At 58.0% G+C, this 12,582-nt stretch overlaps 2 protein-coding genes across 5 annotated transcripts in view; one reads left to right on the top strand and one right to left on the bottom strand.

Moving 5' to 3' along the window:
- The window catches only part of CDH23 (cadherin related 23), a 203,146-nt gene extending 200,144 nt beyond the window's left edge, over positions 1–3,002 (top strand). For 2 of the 4 annotated variants that reach the window (XM_026851852.1, XM_026851850.1), the window contains 5 exons: positions 275–335; positions 773–902; positions 985–1,107; positions 1,288–1,401; positions 2,366–3,002. In XM_026851852.1, the coding sequence (XP_026707653.1) occupies positions 275–335; positions 773–902; positions 985–1,107; positions 1,288–1,401; positions 2,366–2,692 (755 nt within the window). In that variant the 3' untranslated portion in view covers positions 2,693–3,002. The remainder of the gene's footprint in view (positions 1–274; positions 336–772; positions 903–984; positions 1,108–1,287; positions 1,402–2,365) is intronic. The other 2 variants (XM_026851853.1, XM_026851851.1) reach the window with 2 other exon arrangements.
- A 913-nt stretch (positions 3,003–3,915) lies between these two features.
- On the bottom strand, positions 3,916–12,129 carry LOC113481859 (prosaposin-like). Its single transcript, XM_026851854.1, has 15 exons — positions 12,041–12,129; positions 7,956–8,080; positions 7,581–7,658; positions 7,354–7,479; positions 6,953–7,147; positions 6,485–6,628; positions 6,262–6,318; positions 6,025–6,033; positions 5,802–5,909; positions 5,495–5,581; positions 5,206–5,389; positions 4,953–5,122; positions 4,789–4,869; positions 4,504–4,611; positions 3,916–4,413 (listed from the first exon to the last, which is right to left on the bottom strand). The coding sequence occupies exons 1-15, from the start codon at positions 12,099–12,101 to the stop codon at positions 4,378–4,380; spliced, it is 1,569 nt and encodes a 522-aa protein (XP_026707655.1). The 5' UTR covers positions 12,102–12,129; the 3' UTR covers positions 3,916–4,377.
- Positions 12,130–12,582: the final 453 nt, after the last annotated feature.

Below are 12,582 nucleotides of genomic sequence, written 5' to 3'. Positions count from 1 at the left end.
GGTGGGGGGGTGTGTGCACAGGGAAGACGCAGGGGCTGTCAGTGGGGTGTAAATCAGAAGCGATCCTGCTCAGCAAGGCATGATGGGGAGGCTTTTCTCAGCATCCAGGTTCCACATTATCAGCTGCATTCAGCATGTTTCTCACGCCACCAGTGCCTTTTTGGTCGCCAAGTTTCCCTCTCCAATAAAGAGTCTCCCCGTGGTTCACTGCTCAGCTTGCTGATGCGCTGCCCTGTAACCCCCGTCCTGTAACCCCTGCCTCTGCCTTTTTCAGGGAACAGAGGCTTCATGGACATCATGGACATGCCGAACACCAACAAGTACTCCTTTGATGGGTGAGTTCTCCCCTTCCTTCCCCTTGGTTTGCCACCTCACAGGATCACAGCCTGCTCCTGAGAGCTTGACGCCCGTGTTTTGCAGCCAGTGAGGTGCGGGAGGTTGACATGCAATGCCTCTCTGCTCTGTGGAGGCAGGAGGCCAGGCATGCCGTATGGGACATGGCTCTGGCCCTGGGATGCATGCGTGTCTTGTGAGATTTTAAAGTCCAAAGACCTTGTGCTTTCTCCTGTGAATCCATCTCTGCCAATACTGGCCAGGCTTGCAGTAAGTAAAGATGACAGTCGGGTGTTGACACACATCTGGATCCAGAGAAGACAAATTCACGCCTGCACGGGGCAGGAGGAGGCAGCGCAACCTCAGCATCCGGACTCGGGATGGCATTAGGGATGCTGCCACTCTTTGTGCTGAGGGCTGCTTCTCTTCCCCTGGGCAGGGCCAACCCAGTGTGGCTGGACCCCTTCTGCAGGAACATGGAGCTGGCGGCACAGGCAGAGCACGAGGATGACCTGCCAGAGAACCTGAGCGAGATCACCGACCTCTGGAACAGCCCTGCCCGCACCCACGTGAGACACAGACCCCACCAGGACACCTCCTCCCCACGCCCAACACCCACACCGCCTCCTCAGCCGCTCTCTCCTCCCGCAGGGGACCTTCGGGAGAGAGCCCTCCGCGGCCAAGCCCGAGGATGACCGCTACCTGCGGGCAGCCATCCAGGAGTACGACAACATTGCCAAGCTGGGGCAGATCATGCGGGAGGGACCCATCAAGGTGAGTGCTGATTGCGGGCACCCTTCACTGAGGGGGGCTTCTCCTACTGCTATGGCTTCCAGGTTCACAGCTGCGGTGCTGGAGGGTGATATCACTCAAAAAAATTCTGGGACAAGGCCAGCCTCCCGCCAACCAAACCATGTCCCTTGGTAACCTGCCATCTCTCCCCCCTCCGCCCAGGGCTCTCTCTTGAAGGTGGTCCTGGATGATTACATGCGCTTGAAAAAACTCTTTGCCCAGCGGATGGTGCATAAGGCCACCTCCAGTCAGGGGGACCGCTCCTCGGTCTCAGAGGTAGATGGGGTGTGCATGGGCGTGGGGAGATGCTTGCCGTGCCCTCTGGGATGCAGTGTGTCTTCCTAGCTCTGCAGGCTGTGGTTACCCCCCACGGCCGCAGTCCCTGTCACCCAGTGGTTCCCCCTCATTCTCTGCTTGGCCAAAATGAGCCAGATGCTGGTTTTCCACTGAGGCTGCCAGTTCCCCACAGTGCATCAGCTCTCGTGACCCCCATGGTTCCTCTGAGCATCAGCAGCACCCTCTCCCTTGGTGTCTCCTACCCTGGAGGAGGATCCCCCACTTTGTGGGGTGGTCTCTGTCCATCACCTCTCTGTCTCTCTGCCAAGGCTGGCCAAGAAGCTGCAGATCCCTGCACGCACATGGGGACATCTTCCCTCCCCTCTGCTCCTCTGAGATTATTAACCCAGCAGGTTTTTGAGGCAAAAAGGCTGGGTCAGAGTGTTTTGATGCAGGAGTGCTTGTGTGGGGAGAAGCAGCTCCTCCTGCAGCCTTCCCCCTCTTCATGGGGGGCAAAACATGGGACAGACAGAGTGGAGGAGAACAGAGGGACAGGAGACAGCTTTCAGCCCTTCTGCCCCATCATCTCTTCTTGCCCTTATCTCCCTCCAGCCCATTCAGCCTTTCCTCAACTCCTTTCCTTGTCTGCCTCCTGCACCACCACCCTCATACAACCCCAAATCCCAACCTGGGTCCAAAACCCTCTCTTGGCCACTGTGGGGGCTGCTGCGGGACACATCACCCAACTGGCAGCCTGACCCAGGGTGGCCACCTGATGAGCGAGTGATCCAGCCAGAGATCATCCTCGTGTTGGTGATCTTCATCATGGTGCTCTGAGGTTACTTCAGAAAGGCTCCCGTCCCTCCCGCTGGGCTCCAGCACTGCAGGAGGTTCGGAGGTGGGGAAGCCAGGATCTGCTCTGACCGCAGTCGTGATTCCCCACCGCTCCATGGACCTTTTGCAGCTGATCCAGAAGGAGCTGGAGGAGGAGGAGGAGGAGCGCAGCCCCAGCCAGGGCAGCCTCCGCTTCCGACACAAGCAGCCGGTGGAGCTGAAAGGTCCCGATGGCATCCACGTGGTACACGGCAGCACGGGCACGCTGCTCGCCTCTGACCTCAACAGCTTGCCCGAGGATGACCAGAAGGTGCTGGGTCGCTCGCTGGAGACTCTGACCGCCGACTGCGGGGGCTACAGTGACCACAACGCCCGCACCGAGTCAGCCAAGTCCACCCCCCTGCACAAGATGCGGGAGGTGATCATGGAGAGCCCTCTGGAGATCACCGAGTTATGACGAGCGGTGGTGGTGGTGGTGGTGGTGCTCCTCTAGGCAAGACGGGGCCAGCAGGAATGAAGCATGGATCAGGGGGGCTGTGGTGGGGGCTGGGGGCACCCGGCGACCGGTGCTTGGCCCCCCTTCCCCTGCAGAAGGAGTCCAGGCCAACCGGTGCGGTTCACTCCGGCAGCCTTGGAGAGCTTGGCCCCGGGAAAGGGCTCTCAGGACCGGTATGCTTTTACTCGCCTGTCATTTATCCATGAAAACATTAAATTTTTTTTATTTTTCTTATGAAAAAAAAAACTTTTTTTTTAAAAAAAAAAAAAAAAAAAAAAAGACATTTCTCCATTTTGCTGGCTTTACCAAAACATGTTGCGACATTGACAAAGAAAAGCGAGAGACTGACAATAACTGGGGCTTCTGGATGTGGAGTGCTCGTGCGTGTCTTTTCTTGCCCTTTTCTTTCCCCTTCTCTCTTGCTTTCGGGTTTGTTCGTTCGGGGGTTTGTTTCCAATCGTAACCTTGTGGAGAGTTTCGGGCACGGTCTGTTACGGGACTCAGAAATACACTGTCTATGGCTTTGGGTAACCTGTCTGTCGTCCTTCCTCCCCGACTGCGCCATGATGGTTTCCTCATACTCAAACCACCTTTTGAAGAGAAACCTCCCTTTTTTCCCTTAATTCACCCCCTCAATCCACCAGCTTCACTAGACGCTGCCCCAGCTGTTGCTGTGCCCTGGACCTTGGGGGCAGCATTAAACCTCCCCCAGGTTTTCCCCCTCTCGCCATGCTGTCAGCCCCATGGCACCCCAGGAGTTGGAGGGACACAACCAGCCGGGCTCACGGGAAGAGTTTATTTGCAGTGAGATGCTCCCGTGCACACTCAGGACTGGGCACTGCGAGCGCCCCCCCTGCTGCGGCAGGAAGGGACAAGCCAGCACCCCACTGACTCAGGGTTGGGTTGGCATGGGACCCCTTCAGGCAGGGATGTCTGCATGAAAGGAAATCTTTGCCCCCAAACTCACACATATTTTTGTTCAGTGGATGCTTAAAATACATCTAACTATCTCCAGCAATCAGCCGGACACAAAATCAGTACACTGCAAATGTCATGCAAAGCCAGGCATTGCAGGTAAATTTAATCCACTTTGTTTCTTTAACCGGTGACCAGGGAAAAAAAAAAAAAAAAAAAAAAAAAAAAAAAAAAAAAAAAAAAGCCACCCCTAATTGAAGAGGGACCAGCAAAGAGCTGGGCTTGCCAAAAGCCAGAGACCTGCGGTGTGAGACTGCCAGCAGGCAGGACTGGGGTGCTGGCATTCGGGCAACAGAAACCATCCAGCCCAGGGGGACGGATCCACGTCGCAGGATCTGGCTTTACGAGCGGTTCAGGGCAGGGTGGGATGGGGTGAGGAGAAGGATGCGAATGGGGAGAGATGGTGGGATTTTGCAGTCGGCCGAAGAGTCAGCGAGGTTGAATCCCCAGTCCTGAGAAATGAGTCCCTTAACCTGATTTGGAAATCCAAGCCCCAGGGGTGGAAAAGGAAGTGGCGGAGGCGGCTGGGGCACCCCACAGCCCCCGCCGGGGTGAGAGGCCGGTGGACTCCGGCTGTCGCCGTCCGCAGGTGCAGGCACATCCCAAGAGAGGGGCTTTGGGATCCTGAACCAAAACGGCAGGGCAAGGCCGGCCGGCCGGGGAGGTGGCTCCTAGTTCCATAGGTGACGCCGGCAGTGCTCGACAGCCTGTGGGAGAGGCAGGGAGGGATGGGAGGGGGGAAGCAGGGACCCCCAGCACCCTGCAGACCCAGGGCAGGGGATGCAGCTGACACTTACGTGGCACTCAACTGCCGTGGCCATGTTCTTGCACCAGTAGTGCGGGCCCCAGGCACAGGGGTCCGAGCCCAGGAGATCCTCCTTGGGTGATTCACAGGCTCTTATTTTCTGCATTGCAAAGGAAAAGGGTGGGAGGGGGAAGAAAAAAACCCCCATGAGCACCCTTTGACCCCACTTCCACTCTTCCAACCCCACCAGGCTTGGATAAAAGATGCCCATCTTGGTCCGGGCTGCCCTGCCCAGGGGAGGGAGTGGGTGCAGCGCCCATGGCACGGTGACACTTACGGTGCAGACAAAGGTGGGGTCCATCATCTGCACCAGGAGCCGCACGGCCGCCGGCTCGTACTGCACCACGATCGCCTCACACTGGGAAGGAGAGAGGGGGTGAGCCCGATGGGGAGGGTCGGGGGGGTCCCCACCGGCCTGGGTGCTCCCCCACCCTAGCTGACCTTGCCGGTGAGCGGCGGGGGCAGCAGCTCGCAGCCCTTCTCCAGCATGTCACCCAGCTCCGACAGCGTCTCGTTCTTCAGCAGCTCGTTATCAAAGTAGGTGATGAAGATCTGGCAGACATTGCAGAAGGCGCCCGCACCCACTGCCAGCTGCTCCAGCGCCGCAGCCCCTGGGGGACATGAGGGGGGGCCATTAGCACCCCCCCACCCAGCACCCGGTATCTGGGTGCCCACCCGGGTCCCCCCAGCTGACCTCGGGCGGTGTCCCCTCTCCGGGGGCAGCAGTGCAGCATGGTGCAGATGGCCTCCGGGTCGGTGGCCTCCAGCAGCATGATGACCACGGCTTTGCCGTAGGAGTCGACGAAGTCCTTGCACTGCCCGATGACTCCGTGGGGCAGCATGTAGCACACCTTCTCAATGTCGTTCACCAGTTGCTCCTGCCGGGAGAAAGCAGGTAAAGTGAAACACCCCAGCTCCTTGCTGCCCATTTTGAGCCCCTTTCCCAGTCCCTCCCATCCCTGTAACGCAGCCACGGGACTCACCTCTGTCACATTGTTCTCCAGGAGGCTCTCAGCCGTCTTCACAGCGAACTGGCACATCTCACACAGCGGCGTGGTGCCCTCCTCATCCTGTTGGGACAAGGCAGTGGGACACAGGCCAAGCCCCCTCAGAGCTGCCCGCATCCCACCCACCCAGCCATCAACCCCCACAAAAGGCATTCCCCACCTTGGAAAAATGGAGACGCTCGAGGGAAAAAAAAAAAAAAAAAAGGCAAAATAAGGCTCCCTGTTCCCAGTGTTTGGATTTTAAGGAGCACAGCAGAGTTGGGGGGGGGCTGTTCCCACTTACCCCCAGCACGCTCAGGACCTGTGTCACCTTCTTTGTGAGCAGCATGTGGAGGGGCAGTGCCGAGGTGGAGGAGCAGAGTCCCAGATGGCCACACAGCTCCTGGGGGTCCTGGGGAGAGAGACAACCTGAATCGGGTGGGCATCCCCCCCGGGAGGGTGAGCCCGCGCCCCCCCACTTCCCATGGAGGGGGATTTCAGCCCATCAGGGCATGGATCTCACTTACCTCAGCCTGCTACCGGTGGAGGGGCCAGAAATCAGCAAGACAAAATGAAAATAAAAAAGAATTACAGCAGTTGCAAGCCAGAGAGAGTGGGAGAAAATATTTAAAAGCTTGTGGGTTTAATTAAAAAAAAAAAAAAGAGAGAGCAGGGCCCCACATTTGCTGATGAGGTCCCTTCAGGTGTGCCGCTCGGCCCCCCCGCCAGCACCCCCCTCCCCCAGCAGCCCAGGACCCACTTACCATGTACTGGAGCAGCTGGGTGACCACGTCCACGTACTTGGCCAGGTAGTGCTTGCACTGTGTGGGGGGAGACACGGTGTCAGCGCCCGAGGACACCCCACCGCCCCGTCTGCGGCCGGTCAGCCTGCCCTGGGCGCTGCTTGGAAGCAGGCAGCTGCCAAAGATGCTCCGGTGCCACCTCGAGGAGGAGGAGGGAGCCCAAGCGTGATGTGGGAGCCCTTACCCAGCGTGCCAGGTCGGGTGCCAGGCCTTCGCACGCCCGCTCGCCGTGGGCCACCAACGCCTGGGCAAAGGCAGCACTGGTCCCCAGCTCCAGCTGCACTGCCGCCACCAGCTGCAGGCAGTCCCCGCACACCTCTTCCTTCTCCTGCAGGACAACACGGGCAGGCACACATCAGTATCCCCCTCCCCAAAAATAAAACTGAACTCCCCTGGCGTTTGCATTAAGTTGCAGGGCTGGGATTTAAATTCTGGTTGTAATTTGGGGCAGCTTTTTGGCTGGCATGTCTCTGGTGTCCCCGTCCCCCCCCTGCATCCTGCAATATCCCCAAATTGGTGACACCCCTAACCAGATGGCATTTCAGCTGTGTGGTAATTTTAATATTTTTTAAAATTATTAGAAGATAGGTCATGCTTAGGTGATTCTCACCCTTAAGCAGCATCAATGGCATTCTCGCCTGTACCATGGTACCTGGGCCTCGCCACGGGGCAGGTCCTGGGGATTCAGCAGGAGGGGCACGTTGGCGATGAAGGGGGCAACCAGGTCAGCGAAGTCCTGAGCGGGGCCTGCAGGGGCTGGCGGCGGCTTCTGAAACTTCAGGGCCCCCGTGGGGCTCTCTCGGGGCTGGCACAGCCTGATGGTCCCACACACCACCTTTGGGTCCGACTGGGGGAGCAGAGGGGTGGGGGCTTGGGGCCTCATCTGCCCCATCACCCTGCTCTCCCCCCCATCCCTGAGTCAATTCCATCCCCATCTCCATCTTGCAAAGGTTTTTGTCCCAGGCTCCAAGAGCCTCCCTTGCCCTGCAAGCCCCCAAGACATCCCAAACCGTGGAGAAATGTAAATCCAAGGGGGTCGTCCCAGCCAGTTACCAGCACTTGCTTGCCCAGCTGGACGAGGATGAGGATGCCAGTGTCCACCATCCTCTTGCACTTGACAGACCAGTCCTGGAAGGGCAGGTACTGGCATTTCTTATCCAAGAAGAGCCGCAGCTTTTCCTAGGTGATAAGGGGAGAGCTCAGAGCTGGGCTGGTCCCATGGTGGAGCGGGGGGACACACCAGCCACACACACGCACACCCCCCCCCGGCCATGACCCACCTCAGTGCGGTTGTCCTGCAGGATCTTGCCCACCACAGAGACCACCACCTGGCACAGGTGACACGGGATCCCCTTCTGCTGAAAGTGGATGTGTGGGAATGCTGCTATGGCACCCAGACCCCCACTTGCTCCCCAAACCCCAACCCTTTATCTCAAAAACACCCCTCCAAGGGGCACTTGGGGATATCCCGGGGTACCCACTCATTTTTGCCCCTCACCCTGCGGACACATTGCTGCCCAAGAGCAACAGTGGATGTTCCTCTGGGCGCCCAGCGTCAGGGTGGCAAGGCTGGGATTCTCCCCCCAGCCCCCCATTTTGGGGCAGGACGGGCACATCCCACCATGCCCCCACATCCCCCCTCCTGACACGGTTACCCCCAGGGCCTGGTCCCAGACGGTGATCTGGCAAAGCTCCAGTGCCCCGCACTTGGCCGCCGTAGCCACATCGCGGCACCAGTCCTCCGGCTGCTCGCCACATTCGTGGAGGGGGCTGGCCCCGGCTGTAGGGGAGGGGGAGACTGTCAGCCCCTGGGGCACCCATAGACCCTCTCCTCCTCCACACCAACCTCCCCACCAGCACCCTGACCCAAGCCCTGCCCCACAAGCCGAGGGTGACGCTTCTCACCCTCCCACTGTGATTCACCCTCAACTTTCGCAATGGTGGTGTGATTGCTGGATTTTATTTATTTATTTTTTTCCTGGGCTGCACCCAGAGCAGGGTGGGAGCAGGGCAAGGGTGGGGATTCTCCCCCTCTGCTCCACTCTGTGAGACCCCCCTGCAGTGCTGGGTCCAGCTCTGGAGGCACCAAATTCAGAAGGATATGGACCTGCTCAAGCAGGGCCAGAGGAGGCCATGAAGATGCTCAGGGGCTGGAGCCCCCCCTGTGAGGACAGGCTGAGAGAGTTGGGGGGTTCAGCTGGAGAAGAGAAGGCTGCGGGGAGACCTTAGAGCGGCCTCCCAGGGCCGAAAGGGGCTGCAGGAAAGAGGGGAGGGACTCTGGATCAGGGGGTGTAGGGATAGGATGAGGGGTAACAGTTTTAAACTGGAGAAGAGTGGATTTAGATTAGATATGAGGAAGAAATTCTTCCCTGTGAGGGTGATGAGGCCCTGGCACAGGTTGCCCAGAGAAGCTGTGGCTGCCCCCTCCCTGGCAGGGCTCAAGGCCAGGTTGGATGGGGCTTTGGGCAACCGGGGCTGGTGGAAGGTGGCCCTGACCATGGCAGGGTTTGGGAGTGGATGGTCTTTAAGGTCCCTTCCAACCCAAACTTGTCTGTGATTCTATGATTTTTTAAGCACAGCAAAGACCAGCTTTGCTGGGTCACTGCATGCCACCAACTTTTTCAACAGGATGTTGCAGCAGCTTTGGGACAGCATCAAATACAAAACAAATCTGGGGGATCATCCTCAGCCTTGCAGAGATCTTCAACAGGCTAGGGAGGTGGCTGCTTATAAAAACTGCAATAAATCTTGCAAAATGAGCAAACTGGGGGGTGCCAGTGCTCAGCCTCACGCAGCAACTGGTTAGCCACACCGTGGCTCCTGGCAACGATTAAGCAACCTCAGTTTTGGGTGGATTTTTTTTTCATTTCCTCCCAACGACAGCATTTTCTCCTGCCTGCAAATCCCCAGCACGGTGGCAGCGGCACCATCACCCGCCCCGGCTGCCTGGGCAGCGCAGGGGCATGGCGCAATGCCGGCGGTTTAATTGCCACCTTGGATTCACTTACAATGGGGTGAGTGTTTATTCCCACTGGGGGCTGTGCCCACCCGGGATGCAGCTGGGGAGGAGGCAGGGAGCTGGCACAACCCAAGCCCTTCGCTGCCCTGCTTAGGCCAGAAAGTGCTCCAGAAAGTCAGAGGGCACATGGGATGCAGCACCTGAACAGACTCTGTCGCACAGTCTCTTGCATTTCTAAGCAAAGCACAACTACCCCTCCCAGAGAATTTTTATCCAACTTCTACCACCTGACCCTGACCATATGATTTTGTACAGCAGGAATAAAGCTGAAAGCAGAAACTGCTCCTTCCACCACCCTGCCCTTATCAGGTTTCTCCCCAGAGCTGCTTTTCCTGCATGCCAGATTTTGGCAACGCCTTCAACTCATCCACAGGACATGTTGGGGCAGTGGCTTGAGTTGCCCAAGGCCACCCCGGCAAGTCCCTGGGGGTGGGAGCTGTGAGGAGGAGGCTACCAAGGGTCACCCCCCACCCCCAACCTGCTCCCAAAAGCGCTGGCGCAGCTCGGCGGGTGCCGGGTGGTGTTTCAGCCCCGATTGCCCCATCGGGCTGACAGCAGCACCAGGGCAGGAGCGAGCCCAGGGGCAGGGCGAGTCCCCCCGGTTTCCCATGCACGGCTTCCCACACATCTCTCCAGCAGCGCGATGCCACGGTCACTGCATCAGCTGAGATAGATATAGTTATTTTTTTAACCCTGGCACTAGCGTCAGGCGAACAGGAATGGCAAGTCAGGGGAAGCGTTAAGGGACAGCACCAAAAAAAAAAGAAGGGAGACAACAACCCCACAGCTTGTTTCTGAGGTGGTCCTGCCTGATCCATGGACACAGGCATCTCTCACAGCCCCGTGCTTGAGACTGGACCAGCAGCCTAAGGAAGCTGCCAGCAACAGCATGGTGGGGTTTGGCTGGTCTAAAAGACCCCAGTGGTTTGGACCTGCACCCTTCTGGCTCCTGGTGGCTCAGCTTGGCGCTTACTCCTCACTCTGCTCAAGCTGAAACTCAGGCAACAAGTGCTGAGCCACAAAAATAATTAATATTAATCATAACACCCAACTGCTGAGAGAAAGGGGAGCTTCCCCAGGTGGAAAGCATTGCCACAGGGCAAGCAACCAGGGCAGCTGGTGCCCTGCAAGCTCTCCTCCACATTTCAAAGCTGTGCCGGAGCCACCCTGTGCTGACGGGGACCCAGGCAGCAGGACACTGGACGATGCCATTTTCAGCAAAGCCCCGGCACAGAGCACGTGGCGAGGTGGGGATGCTCCCACAGCGCCGTGGTGGCCCCAGGACAGCCAGGACTGCCCTGTCTCCAGCTGACAGGCCCCGGGGGTGGGGTGGGCTTTGCTCAGGGGGGATCCAGCTCAGTGCTGGAGATCTGGCAGGGCTGTGCCGGCATTACGCACAGCCCCACAGCACGCCAGCCGAGCCGGCAGAGCCTGGCGAGCAGGTTGTGATGTAAACCCCGGAGGTGGCGGCGTGGGCCCCGGCGCCCCAGTTCCTGGCCTGGCGCACGCCCCTGTTATGCCAAAAAACATACACTCTTCCCAGCATCAAAATCCTTCTCCAAGGCTTGCAGTGGCCCCCGGTCCCACAGACACACCATCCACACCGTGCCAGGCAGCCGAGCCACCACCACAAGAATTGCCACCAGCTTCCAGGGCAGGCATCACCCCAAGGATGGACGTGCCAGGCGTAGGTGAACTTTCCTGCTCTGCCTGTTGCCGGCTGGAGCACCTTGGCATGTCCCCCCCACCACCAGGCCAAGCCTGTGCAGTCACGACTCTTCCACCACAAAGCCGGCGCCTGGACAGGTCACGTCGGAGGAGTCAGATGGGCTGAGCCTGGGGTAATTAGGGTGAAAAAGGGGTTCTCCCCTCTAAAAGTATTACTTCTTGTATTTTTTTTTTGCCTACAGCAGTAGTGGTCTGTGGCCTCCCCAGAGAAATTTTCCCTGGAATAAGGAATTTCCCCTTGAGCAAGAACCAGGGTGTAAAAATAGGCTCTTCCCAACTTGTTTGGTGGGGAGGGGTAGAGGAATGAGCCAAATATCACTTCCTCACTCCTATCGGGGGGCTGCCTAGGGGATGGCAGCATAAGCTTATCTGCAGGAGGATTTGCTCACAGATACCCAAAGTCCCAATGATGAGAGGTCTCCAAAGGTGCACAGGGCAGCAGCAGTGCACCCCATCACCTTACCTGGAGCTGGGCAAGCCACAGCAGAGGAGGCTTCCTGCCTCCTGCACCTCCTACGAGGCCCCTAAAGAAAGGGGCAGGCTCAGACAGCACCGTGGTCACTCCATCGTGCAAGGACAACAAGGTGTTTTTGCCCAGATCACTCATAGGCAGGCAGACCCCAAAGCCAAGGGCAGCAGGCAAAGCAGCCCTCTCCCCCATCACTGCTGAGACACCCCATCAACCGGCCTCCCTCCTTCCATACCCCAGCAAAACACCTGAACCCCCGCTATCTGGAGAAGGGAGGGACCAAACACCATTTTGCCCTGAGATCATTTTTAAGGGCAGAAGTTGCAACGCTCACATCCAGGTGGGCAAGAGGTAAAGCAGCCGGTGGTGCCACCTGCCCCAGCTCTCCTCCAGCCCAACTCCCAGCACATGCAGGGATGAGGAATCACTCCATGGAGCTTAAACACTTGAACTAGGAATAGTTTGGGGGTTCAAGAGGGGTTTTCTGGGCTCTCCTCGAGCCCTGCCCCCAGGCTTGGCCTTACCTTGGTAGGAGCCCAGGCACACAGCGAGGATCAGCACCCAGCCCCTCCATTTGCTCTCCATGCCGTTCCTACGATAGTCCTCAGTGGCTGGTTCCTCCTTCTGTGCTGCTCCCAGTCTGAGGAATTGTGGAGGGGTTGGCAGTAGTGAGAACCCACACCTACGCAGGGCAATTACCACACCCCTCTCCTTACACCTTGATTATAAAATCATCCCCAGCCTACAAGTGGAGGGAGGGACCCAAGCCAGGCAGGTATTCCTGGGAAGTTAAAACCAGCCCAGAACCTGCTGCTTGATGGGATCCTCACCAATCCTGACAGCGAGGGGTGGGCACAGCCAAGGAGAACTGTCCTCCTGTCCTGGGACATGTTCCTCCTCCCTGCTCTCTCTGAACAGCGCATCATCCCTTACAGAAAAGTCCAGTGCAGGGACATTAAAGACCAGTATGTTTAGGACAGGTGAATTAATGGTGTAAGTAGGAGCCAAGGTGTTTGCTTAGAGCATTTAAAAGACATCTATTTTATTCAAAATAAAGAATGAAGAC

The sequence above is a fragment of the Athene cunicularia genome, assembly GCF_003259725.1.
Source record: "Athene cunicularia isolate RWA chromosome 6 unlocalized genomic scaffold, athCun1 chr6_part2, whole genome shotgun sequence".
NCBI lineage: Eukaryota > Metazoa > Chordata > Aves > Strigiformes > Strigidae > Athene > Athene cunicularia.
The sequence above is the reverse complement of the archived record's forward strand: the minus strand, read 5'-3'. Positions and strand labels throughout refer to the sequence as shown.

Excerpts from the sequence above, each read along its gene's own strand:
- LOC113481859 (XM_026851854.1), bottom strand. The coding sequence starts at position 12,101 with ATGGAGAGCAAATGGAGGGGCTGGGTGCTGATCCTCGCTGTGTGCCTG. Across the intron at positions 7,659-7,955 it reads TCTGGGACCAGGCCCTGGGG|CAGAAGGGGATCCCGTGTCA; the intron begins GTAACCGTGTCA and ends ATCCACTTTCAG. Across the intron at positions 6,629-6,952 it reads TGCCCCGTGGCGAGGCCCAG|GAGAAGGAAGAGGTGTGCGG; the intron begins GTACCATGGTAC and ends GTTGTCCTGCAG.